General features: G+C 39.4%; 2 protein-coding genes across 7 annotated transcripts in view; both read right to left on the bottom strand.

Annotated features, from left to right (window-relative positions):
• The window catches only part of CA5B (carbonic anhydrase 5B), a 133,890-nt gene that overhangs the window by 29,594 nt on the left and 91,662 nt on the right, over positions 1–12,634 (bottom strand). The gene's annotated exons all lie outside the window — the stretch shown is intronic.
• On the bottom strand, positions 4,175–4,851 carry LOC112653245 (ribosomal protein L18-like). Its single transcript, XM_025437220.3, has one exon. The coding sequence runs from the start codon at positions 4,794–4,796 to the stop codon at positions 4,230–4,232; it is 567 nt and encodes a 188-aa protein (XP_025293005.1). The 5' UTR covers positions 4,797–4,851; the 3' UTR covers positions 4,175–4,229.

The following is a 12,634-nucleotide window of genomic DNA, read 5'->3' as shown; positions in this document are numbered from 1 at the left end:
TCTGACTAATAGGGCCTTCATTTTAAGGGGAAAATGAAATAAACAGAAACAGTAATTATATTAACTACGGTTTCAGTGAGCAGAGCTACACAGTCTTTATGAAGGTGTCACTAATATACAGCTGATGAGCCACAAAATCCCTGTAGATTCCATAGTGGTAATGTGCTTGGTTCTAGCTCTTATTTGTAGGACTGGTCCTGGCTTTGATTTATTTTGTGCTTGTACCACCCTATGCCTCCGTTTGTCCCTCTTTCAACCCCCAACACATAGAAAGCACATTCCTGTCTTGGCCCCTCAGTTCCTGCTCCTCCTCAGAAATCAATTTCCACTCATTCACCTACCCCGTTATCTATAGGTCTTGGGCTTAATTGTCACCTTCTCAGTAAAATGTTCTCTGGCTACTCTCTTATAATATGATCCCCTCTAACTATTATTTTCTAATCATACTACTCTGATAGTTTTCTTTCAAAAGTTTTATTATACTAGTGTAGTTAATATTATATTCATATGAAGGATAACAAATTATGCCCCTGTAGGGAAGGACAAATAATTTTCCCTCTAAGCTTCTAGGTCCTTAGCTGAGACATTCCCCCCACCACCACTGTAACAAAAAGACAGATTGATAGGAAAAACAATTTTTTAAAAAATTATCTACTTTCTGACCAGAGACCCACAAAGATATGAGACTTACAAGGCAGCCACGTGATTGAGTCTTAAACACAACTGGAGCTAAGGAATGGAACAGGGCTCTGAGGCTTCAAAGTGGAGGAGGGCAATTCACGGGGAGGTAAGAAAATGTACTGAGAGCCAAGTGCGCCTTCCCAAGCAGGTAAGTCTCTCTAATGAAAAAGCTGTCTCTGGTAATGGCTCTCTTCCTGGTACAGCCCCCCTTTTTAACGTAAATTTCCCTGACAAAAGGATAACATCTACTCTTCTTTCAGAGCTTTTCCCGTGTCTGAAGTTTCTCAAAATAATTAGCTCAAAATAAGCCTTCTGCCAGAGGCATATTTTGGGGTGGTGAAGGGGAGCATAATATACATCCCATATGTCTCTTTGGCAGAAGGCTTATTTTGAGCTGATTATTTTGGAAACAGCAGACACAGGAGAAGCTCTGAAAACTGAGTAGAAGTTACTCTTTTTGTCAGGGAAATTTACATTTATAAGGGAAATCTCCACGTGTGCCAGTGTCTCTGTCTCTGGACTAGGAAGAAGAGGATGACTCTAAATCACCAGCAGCTCTCATCGGTGGAGAAGGCTGGACTGAAATTTACGCAACAACCATGCCCATGTTTACTGTGCTTTGCTTGGTGACCTACCATAACTGTCCCCCTCAACATCTTTTTTTTTTTTTAAAGCATCTTTTGCCTTTAGCTGAAGATAGTGTTTAAGGTGATAGCTTTGGCTATCTTGGGGAGCTTCTCTATTTTCCTAGGTCTCTCTCAGGTACATAGGAGGTGCACATGTTACTAAACTTGTATTTGTTTTTCTTTTGTTCATCTGTCCTTTATTATGGGTGGTCTCAGCCAAGAACTCAGAAGGGTGGAGGGAAAATTATGTGTTCTCTCCTACACATATACACGTGACTATCTGCCTCCCCCACTGCTCTGCAATCTACAACTGAGCTGGCTTTCAATCACTGCTTGTGCACTGAGTGTATAAGATAAAGAACATCCCTGGGAAGAGTCCAGTCCCGTTTTATCTTTATCCCTATTACCCTACTGATCATCACATTACCTTTTTCTTTAAGGATCTTTCAGGTTTCTCTCTTCCTTGCCTTGCCATGACCAGCAGCCCAGGTCAGGCCCCTAGACCTCAGACTTCATACCATGCCCCTTGGTTTCTTTTCCTGCTCTCTCATTCCCCTCTACTCCATCTTTCCAGACTTTGATTTTGACATTTTCTCCCACTGCTCTGACAGTTCCTCCTTTTGAACTCACATCATGTTCATCCTTGCCCTTTTCACACTCAACCATTGCTCCTTCAGTGTGCATTTGCTTTATCTGCCTCCAGGGCCTGTGTCAAGGCCCGTGTCTTAGGGCCTGTGTCCTAAACTTCTTCTGCAACCTCTCGGCTGAAACTGGTACCAGGCACAAAGAAGGCACTTAATGCTTATTTTATTGATAAAGAAAACCAAACAAGTTGATACCAAGGCGATCTACCTTACACTCAGAATCTCTCCAACCAGGCAAGCAGGTTTAGGTCAGAAAACTTCCTTTTTTCCGTTAGGAGCCACGAGCAGGCCACTCCAAGATGGGCCACTTTGACATGAACCTTATTTTGAGTTAAAAGCAATCCAAACCCAGGGGATCAGGAAAAGCTCTTTACCTCCCCCTCAACAGCCTGCTTTAACAGGAAGAGAGCTATTAACAAAGATGCCTCCTTACCTCGGGGACTCATCTGCATAATAGGACAACCTTTGTTTTCTAAACATCTCCTTTCACCTTCACACTACTGGTTTTCCTCCCCTTTGTGTCCTCAGGCTTCTACTCCTCTCTTTAGCTTAAATAAGGCTCAGGTTGCCTCACTGTCTTTGGTATTTCCTTGTCTGTGTAGATTCCCCTTAGGTTTTAAATTTGATGTTCTCCTGTTAATCTGTCTCATGTGAATTTGATTTTTCATCCGGCTAGAAGGATCTGGGAGGGTAGAAGAAATTCTTCCTCCCCAACAGTTGGCATAGTCGGCAGGATACTTTAACTCACTAGATGGACACCTCTTGCCCTGACACTGCCACAGTTAAGAGAGCCTTGGGACATCTGACATTCAGCCAGCAGAAAGTGAGATTTCTTATCATGTCAGCCTCAAAGAATCTCTGCCTGTAGAGTCCAATGGAATAAGGATGGTAAGAGTCCTTTTTCTCTCTTTCTAAATTTAGATTAGCAGGAGAGAAAATCTTTGTGGGAAATATTTGTCCTTGAGCATAGTGATTCTGGAATTTAAATAGAATACTCTATATGGTTACTGATCCATTTCCTCCCAGAGATGGTCTTTGCTTTCTTTTGTCTATATCATTTGGTACACACATCAGGTAAAGCCTATTGCTAAAGGGACATCTTAGAAGACAAAGCCACAAAACTGGTGGGCATGGGCTGAGCACTTAAAAGTTATTAGAATTGGGTGCCTGGGTGGCTCAGTCAGTTAAGTGTCTGCCTTTGGCTCAGGTCATGATCTCAGGTCCTGGGATCGAGCCCCACATTGCTCCTGCTCAGTGGTAATTCTGCCTCTTCCTCTCTGTCTCGCTTGTGATTTTTCTTTCTAATAAATAAATAAATACAATCTTTAAAATAAGATAAAATAAAAGCTATTAGAGCATTCACCACAAGAAGACTCCCATGACAGGATCAGTCAGTCACAGAATGGGTTACATTTTCACTAGGTCACCTGCCAACCTCAAGAAAACCATGCATCAGAGTATACTGTAAAACAGCCCAGTCCCCAACCCTGTGGCACCTCCTTCTTAGATATAGTGTGTCTCTAAGAGACCCAAGACCTAGCCAAGACTGTTAACGAGTGAATATTTTTCCTTTCATCTTATTCTATGTCCTAAAAGCTTGGATATATGACCATTGAGAACACTCTCTTTGGTCTCCACCATCCAGAGTGTGCTTACCAGGGTACACCTTGGTGGTCAGTTAAACAGACTGGGAATGGAACTCAGATTCTCTCTGTCCAGCTGTGTCGGCTCCCCAGGTGTTTGACTTGAGAGGTTCCAGTCCAGAGGAACCTTTGTCATTTCAATCCTTGTTGTTTGTTAGTGCTGGAAAGTCCCATTACAGTATCACCCACCCCATATCACAGATTAGTAGGTCTGTGACTAGAAGCATCTCACAATTTTGTGGGAGATTGGAGATACCGTTTTCATCACACCATCCTTACTGTTTGTGCAACAAAGGTCTTTGCTTTCTTTTTCTTTTTTTTAAAGATTTTATTTATTTATTTTAAAGAGAGAGAAAGAACATGAGCAGGGGAAGGAGCAGAGGGAGAGGGACAAGCAGACTCACCCTGAGCACAGAGCCCAATGTGGAGCTCGATCTCATGACTCAGAGATCATGACCTAAGCCAAAATCAGGAGTCAGACACTTAACTGACTGAGCTACCCAGTCATTCCAGTCTTTGGTTTCTTAGACTAATTTTGGGAGTAAACTTCTGGATCACAGGGACAGGTCACCCTTGCCCCTTTTTTTTTTTTTTAAGCATTCAAAATCTTTTTAATAACAAGGCAGGATCTGGGGTTAGTTTTTGTAGCCTCGGCTGGCCCTGAGGCCTCTGGCACGCTCGAACTTCCGGCCCTTGGATCTCACGTAGGGTTTGGTGTGGCTGTGTGGGGTTCCTGGGGCCTTGCCAAAGTGTCTGTACACCTCTTGGCCCTTGCGTGGACCAGAGAGTAAGACGGTGCCACAGCCCTTGGGGGAGTCCAGGGCCAACTGATAGAAGGTGAGGATCTTGCCTCCAGCTTTGAGGATGCGGCTCCGGGCACGGCTACTCACGCGCAGTGCACACACCTTCAGCTTGGGCACCTCCTGGACACGCACATCATCCGTTATAGTCCCTACAACCACAGCTGTTTTGTTTTCCCGGCCAGGCAGTTTCATCTTCCGGATCATCCGGGAAAGGGACAGAGGTGGCCGGTTGGTGCGACTCATGAACAACCTCTTCAACACAACCTGGTTAAAGGTAGAGTTGGTTCGTCTGGCCAGACACCTGTACAGCTTGACCAACAGTCTCAGGTAGATGTCCTGGCTCTTGGGCTCCTTGCGCCAAACCTTTCGGTCCTTGTTGTGGCGGATGTCGACTCCCATGATGGTGCCTCCTGCTCAGCCAGGTCCGGAAAGAAAGAACCCTTGCCCTTTTTGAATGTATCTTGCTATTAATAGATCCTACTCATTAATGGCCAGACAATGGAACCTTTAAATTGGCTATATATTTTAAAAATTTTTTAATAAAGATTTTTATTTATTTATTCATGAGAGACACAGAGAGAGAGAGAGAGAGGCAGAGACACAGGCAGAGGGTGAAGCAGGCTCCATGCAGGGAGCCCGACGTGGGACTCGATCCCGGGTCTCCAGGATTGCCCTGGGCCGAAGGCAGGGGCTAAACCACTGAGCCACCCAGGCTGCCCTAAATTGGCTATATTTAAAAGAAAAATATACTTTATTGAGAGCTCTCACTTGTCTTATTAGTATAATGGCTAGTCTTAGAGACTGCCTTGATAAGATAAAATCACAGAAATTAGACTTAAGAATTTCTTTTCCATATAAGATTTACAGGGAGCACTCAGGTTCTCTAGGTTCAAAGTATACATGTCTTCATGTAAATGCTCAAAGCCAGGAAATGAATTTAACAAAAGTATCTGAGACTGGCAATAAGGCTTGCTTTGCTCCTACTTCCAAGGATTGATAATCAGGCTCTGCCAGCTTCAGGCATTTCAATGCAACCTCCTTTGCAGATATATCCTAGACCCTCTACTACAAAAGAATTCATGTCTCCTGGACTGCAGCAAGGTGTTTTAGATTATAAAGCCCTTTAGCCTCCACTTTGAAAAGATCCTACTAAATTTATAGATTAAAAAGAATGACTATCACAAACCCTCTTCACAGGAAATAGGACCAAAATTTCTCTTAGGCCCTCTTACAAATGATCTGCAAAAGGCCATTATCCAGGGATAATTAGAAGCCTACATTGAATTATGAACCTAGAAAGAAGGGTTAAAATAAAAAAAATAAATAAATAAAGAAGGGTTAAAATGCTTTGTTAAAGCTTAAAATGTTAAGATGCTTTACAAAGATAAAAATCTTTTGATTCTTATTTTAGTTAAAAACCTCCCTAATAAAAAGAAGCAAATTTAGTTAAAAAGATAAATCAGTCCTTTGATATCCAGGCTATAATCTAATTCTTAGAGGAATTATTAAAAACAACTCTTTGTCTTACAAATCTCTACAAATCGAGAAATGCAACTCCAGAAGCCAGTCAAAGAAAGCCCACCTATCTTTCTTTACCAATCCCCAAACTTCACCTATTCCTCTCAAAATGTTTATGGATATTATGAAAGATCAGGATATTAAAAAAGAAAGAAAGAAAGATCAGGATATTAAAACAGTTGTCCTCTACTTTATAAAAGGTAAGTTTTAAATCACAATTGCCCTGTAACTCTGGGGAAAAAAAACAAACAAAAAATTTTTTGCATTCTTCTTGTCTCTTCTAAATCATAAGTCTTTAAAATGTAAATACAGGGGCACTTCGGTGGCTCAGTGGTGGAGCATCTGTCTTTGGCTGGGGTTGTGATCCTGGGGTCCTGGGGATCAAGTCCTGCATCTCTCTGTGTGTCTCTCATGAATAAATAAATAAACAAAATCTCTTTAAAAATAAAATGTAAATACAGCCCACAATTACCTGGAACTGAAGAAAAAAGGGAAAAAGAAGTTTTTTAAAAATACAAACTTCTAGAATGGCTTTGGTACTCCAATTCTAGCACCTTTCATAATAGACAGATATGCACCAAATCTCCACTTTGGAGAAAATGTGGATGTTTTCTCTGCCTTTGTGATGTAAATTTCCTACTCCCATCTTCTCTAGGACCTAAAATCCATTCTTTTTATTTTTTTTTAAGATTTTATTTATTTATTCAATTTATTCATGAAAGACACAGAAAGAGAGAGGCAGAGACATAGGCAGAGGGAGAAGCAAGTTCCCTGCAGGGAACCTGATGTGGGACTCGATCCCAGGACCCAGGGACCAGGACCCAAGCCAAAGGCAGACACTTGGCCACTGAGCCACCCAGGTGCCCCGAGCTATTCTGTGAAATATAAACAATTAAGGAGAAGTTTAGAGAAAAGTACCCCCCCCCAAAAAAAAAAGGTGGGGAGAGGTATTTGGAAATTGTGTCTTTAATATCCCTTCCACAAATATTAGTAAGAACAAAAGCTAGAAGACTGTTTGGATTTTGTCTGTCTATATATGTCATAAATGTTGGATATTTTCTCTATCTCTGGATGGTATTGTTAAAATTAACTTGTAGAAGAGCTCTATTTAGTTGGGTTTGAAGGCAAGGGCTTTTAAGAATTGAGCATTCCATTCCAAAACTCTGAAAGATAGAAACTCAAATTTTTTTTCAAGTTTATGTGATCTGGGAAAATACTCAGTACTAAGACTAATTTAAGGTTGTTGGTTTAATTAAAATAAAATTGCCGCGAGGCCCTATAGCTCAGGGGTTAGAGCACTGGTCTTGTAAAATAAAATTGCCTTTAGAGTTATGCGTTAAATTTAAGACTTTTATCTGTGTTTAAGGAAGGTCAAATGGGTTCTTGTATCTGTTGCAAATTTGTCAAAAATATTAGAATAAGGGTTAACTTTGTCTAATGCCTCATGAAGTTTTGTAGGTAATCTGAACGTAATTGTTAAGAACAAGGAGATTAAATAGATATAAATAAGACTAAAAGATTTATAGGTAAACTTTTGGGTAGCTTCCAAAACGTTTGGCAACCTGAAATTTTGGAATTTTCCTGAGTCAGATGATGAGCTGAATTTGTTGAATATCTGCATAATTTCCAAGTAAGATAAAATAACGAAACATTAAATAATAAACATAGGTCTATTTTTGTCTTATTGCAGAGAAACTAAAAATAAATGTGGTTTTATTAGTAAACTTGCCATGTGATTTAAGAAACTATACAATGTGAGGCAGTCCAGGTGGCTCAACGGTTTAGTGCTGCCTTCAGCCCAGGGCTGAAGATCCTGGAGACCAGGGATCAAGTCCCATGTCGGCTCCCTGCATGGAGCCTGCTTCTCCCTCTGCCTGTGTCTCTGCCCCCCTCTCTCCTTCATGTGTCTCTCATTAATAAATAAATAAAATCTTAAAAAAAAAAGAAACTATACAATGAAAAAAATGCTTGTTTCTAGAAATTATGAAATGTATTCATAAATTTGCTAATCTAAAGAATGCTGGTATAACAAAAGTTTACAGTTGCTTAGTATTAATTTTCACTAGACTCTAAGGTTCCTAAGAGTTAAGAATTGTAATAAATATATTTAAGACTACTAGAAATAATAAGAAAAACAATTCTGTATGTAAGAAAAGTAAGATTTGTGTTTTGGAGAAAAAATATGGGGAATGGGAATACATTTTTTGATGAGGGAAAAGAAATTTTTGTCCTAAAGTGAGACTGATTATTTAAAGAAGGAAAACTGGGCAGCCCGGGTGGTTCAGCGGTTTAGGACCAACTATACAGCCCAGGGCCTGATCCTGGAGTCCCGGGATGGAGTCCCAGGTTGGGCTCCCTGCATGGAGCCTGCTTCTCCCTCTGCCTGCGTCTCTGCCTCTCTCTCTCTCTGTCTCTCTCTCTGTCTCTTATGAATAAATAAATGAAATCTTTTTGAAAGAAAAAAGAAAGAAAGAAAGAAAGAAAGAAAGAAAGAAAGAAAGAAAGAAAGAAAGAAAAAAAGAAAAAAAAGAAAGAAAGAAAAAAAAGAAAGAAAGAAGAAAGAAGAAAGAAAGAAAGAAAGAAAGAAAGAAAGAAAGAAAGAGAGAAAGAAAGAAGGAAAAAAGGCAAACTATGAATGTAACTCAGGAAAGTTGAAGGTTTATAAAGAGGGAATCTTTAAAAGGGAATTTTGTGTATGGTTAGTACTTGTTAAAACTAGAATAAATTTAAGTGAGTAAATGGGTTTTAATGTCAAAAATACACTAATGCAAAGTTAAAATTCTTGTTTTCTCTTTGTTAAAAAACTCAAAATTTTCTTAAAGTATTGATCTGCTCTTAATAAGATATTGTAAATGTTTTTATCTTTAAAGTTATCTTCCTACAAAACAAGGATTTTATAGCTCGCCAAAATAATTTCCTATGTTTATCAAGTGTTATGTTATTATCTTGAAGTGTTGTATGTCAGAGAAATAATCACATTTCCTTGCCACCTGCATCATAATGAACTCTAACCAAATCTTTAAACATTACCATTTTTAACCGTTATCATTTACAGTCACTGTTTTACACTGATGCCACTGCAAACGTATTTCATCTTCAGTGAAACTCATAGACAAGATTCATATAAACTCATAGAAAAGGACAAGTTTCTGATAACCTTAGGATCATAAACCTGAACTAGGTAAGAATTTCTAAAACTAGGGCAGCCCTGGTGGCACAGTGGTTTAGTGCCACCTGCAGCCCGAGGTGTGATCCTGGGGACCCAGGATCGAGTCCTGCAACAGGCTCCCTGCATGGAGCCTGCTTCTCCCTCTGCTTGTGTCTCTGCACCACCCGCCCGAATAAATAAAATCTTTAAAAAAAAAAAAGAATTTCTAAAACTAGTGGAAAAACTGGATTCAAGCAAAACAAAAACATGGGACTGAATGAACTGAAGATGATAACTATAATTTTTTGCAACTTTCATTTAAAACATTTCTGACTTTTTTAAATGGTTTGTTTTTCAAGATTAAAGAAATCTTTTCTCTGAAGCTAACTGACCTAAAATAATTTGATAAATTACATCATTATAAGCAGTATGGAAATATAGCAGGAACGAATTCTCCCTACCTGAACCCTCCAGAATTCAGAAACTTTGTTAATATTCTTATACTTTCTGGCCTTAAGGCTGTTAAAAGTTCAATCTAGAAATTCCTTACAAAAAGTTCCAGCAGGAAGAACAAATATTCTTAAAATGTCTCTACTACTCAAAGAATCCACACATTTAATGTAATCCCTATCAAAATACCAACAGCATTTTTCATACGGCTAAAACAAGTAATCCTAACATTAACATGGAACCACAAAAGACTCCAAATAGCCAAAGCAATCTTGAAAAAGAAGAACAAAGCTGGAGGTATCACAATCCCAGATTTCAAGATACACTATAAAGCTATAGTAATCAAAACAGTATGGTACTGGCACAAAAGTAGACACATAGATCAATGGAACAGAATAGAAAACCCAGAAATAAATCCATGATTATATGGTCAATTAATCTTTGGCAAAGCAGGAAAGATTATCCAAAGGGAAAAAGTCTCTTCAACAAATGCTGTTAGGAAAGCTGGTCAGAGACATGCAAAAGAATGGAACTGGATCATTTTCTTATACCGTATACAAAAATAAACTCAAAATGGATTAAGGACCAAAGTATGAGACCTGAAATCATAAGAGTACAGAGTATCTTCAAATAGAAGAGAACACAGACAGTAATTTCTCTGACATCAGCTGATGCAACATTTTTCTAGATGTGTCATCTGAAGCAAGGGGAAAAAATATAAAAATAAACCACTGGGACTACATCAAAATAAAAAGCTTCTGAACAGCAAAGAAAATGATCACAAAACTAAAAGGCAACCTATGGAATGGGAGAAGATATTTGCAAATGACATTTGATAAAGGGTTAGTACCCAAAATACATAAAGAACTTCTACAAATCGGGGACCCCTGGGTGGCTCAGTGGTTTATTGCCTGTCTTCGGCCCAGGGCATGATCCTGGAGTCCCAGGATCGAGTCCCACATCGGGCTCCCTGCATGGAGCCTGCTTCTCCCTCTGCCTGTGTCTCTGCCTCTCTCTCTCTCTCTCTCTCTGTGTGTTTCTCATGAATAAATAAATAAAATCTTAAAAAAAAAAAGAACTTATACAAATCAACACCTAAAACCCAAAAAATACGATTAACAAACAGAAGACATGAACAGACATTTCTCCAGAGAAGACATACAGATGGTCAACAGATACATGAAAAGATGCTCAACATCACTAATCATGAAATGCAAATCAATACCACAGTGATATATCAACTCATACCTGTCAGAATGGCTAAAATAAAAAACACAATTAACAAGTGTTGGCAAGGAGATGGAGAAAAAGGAATCCTGTGCACTGTTGGTGGGAATGCAAACTGGTGCAGCCACTCTGGAAAACAGTACAGAGGTTCCTCAAAAAGTTAAAAATTAGAACTACCATATGATCTAGTAACGGCACTACTAGGTATTTACCCAAAGAATATCAAAACACTAATTTGAAAAGATATATGCACCTTTATGTTTATTGCATCATTTCTTACAATAGCCAAATTATGCAAGCAGCTCAAGTGTCCATTTATAGATGAATGGATAAAGAAGTGGATACACACACACACAAAACGGAATATTACTCAGCCATAAAAGATGAGACTTTGCCATTTCCAACAACATGGATGGAGCTAGATGGTATAATGTTAAATAAAGTAAGCAAGTCAGAGAAAGACAAACACCATGTTCACTCATGTGTGAAATTTAAGAAACAAACCAAAAGAACAAAGCAAAAAAGAGACAAACCAAGAAACAGACTCTTAACTATAGAGAAAGCAAAGAGGATTTAAAAGAACCTACATGGTCACAATCACTATTCTTGCAGTGCTTATGTAAATAATTAGGCCAAGTTTTTAAAACTAGACTTATTTTGCAAACAAATGTTCATTTGGTTATTTTTGGTAGAAATCAGGGTGATTATAGAGAGACAAAATATGTTTGAATAACATACCTGTATAAGTACTAGATTCTTTTTTTTTTTTTAAGATTTTATTTATTTATTCATGAGAGACAGAGAGAGGCAGAGACACAGGCAGAGGGAGAAGCAGGTTCCATGCAGGGAGCCCGATGCAGCACTCGATCTCGGGACTCCAGGATCACACCCTGGGCCAAAGGCAGGCGCTGAACCGCTGAGCCACCCAGGGATCTCTAAGTACTAGATTCTAATATTTGTTATAAACAAGGCTAGATCCTGACTTCTAGTTCCCCCAATGCCTTGCTGCAATTCTCCAAACTAAGGTTTTTTTTTTTCTTTTTCTCCCTCCTTTCTGAGTTGGATTAGAACTAAAGTTTCCCTTTTCCCAAAGCCCTACAAGCAAAATATGAACGACTTGATATAAACTTAAGAGAAATCCCCGCAACAGCTCATGTGTAGATAGTCCTCATGCCTGCTATTCTATGGGCCACTCAAAGATCACCAGGGACACTCGAACTACACACCAGGAAGTTCTGGTACCACTGCCCGCTCTCACTCTGTCTGAACGTGCTTCAAGCTTGACATCTAGAAATCCCTCCACTAGCTATCCTCAGAACTCAAAAATGGGTTTATAATTTGATTCAATCATTAACCATTGCTTTTCTTCCGTTCCCATAGAAATGCCTATTGTTGAGTACCTGATTACTTGAACCAAAGGCCTAATTTTGAAAACATATCTGCATCACAGTGGAGATGAAATGAACCTAGCTGAACTGACCTATGGTCAGGACTAAGACTGGTTCATTGAGATGGACAATTTACCAGCTCAACTTTTACTGTGTGAAACTTCGGGAAAGTTTCAGAGGAGCGAACCATAGGGGGCAAGGGTAGGTTGCCCCAAGATAGGCCCCTTTGGCACGAATGTTATTTTGAGTTAAAAGCAAATAACCCCAGCAGAAAAAAAGCTTTTTGGAAAAAGCTTTGTACCTCTCCTTTAACTACCTGCTTATACGGGGAAGAGAGCTACTAATGGAGATTCCTCTTCACCTAGGAGACTTACCTGCATAATAGGGTAATCTTTGTTTTCCAAACATCTCCTCTCACCTTTCTGATAATGACCCTCCTTCCCTTTGTATCCTCAGACCCCTACCCTTCTCTATCGCTTATATAAGCCTCACATTGCCTCACTATC

This window comes from Canis lupus, chromosome X (genome assembly GCF_003254725.2).
Source record: "Canis lupus dingo isolate Sandy chromosome X, ASM325472v2, whole genome shotgun sequence".
In the NCBI taxonomy this organism is placed as follows: Eukaryota; Metazoa; Chordata; class Mammalia; order Carnivora; family Canidae; genus Canis; species Canis lupus.
Note: the sequence above shows the minus strand (reverse complement) of the source record. Positions and strands in the feature narration are given on the sequence as shown.

Coding starts and splice junctions, on each gene's coding strand:
- LOC112653245 (XM_025437220.3), bottom strand. CDS start 4,796: ATGGGAGTCGACATCCGCCACAACAAGGACCGAAAGGTTTGGCGCAAG.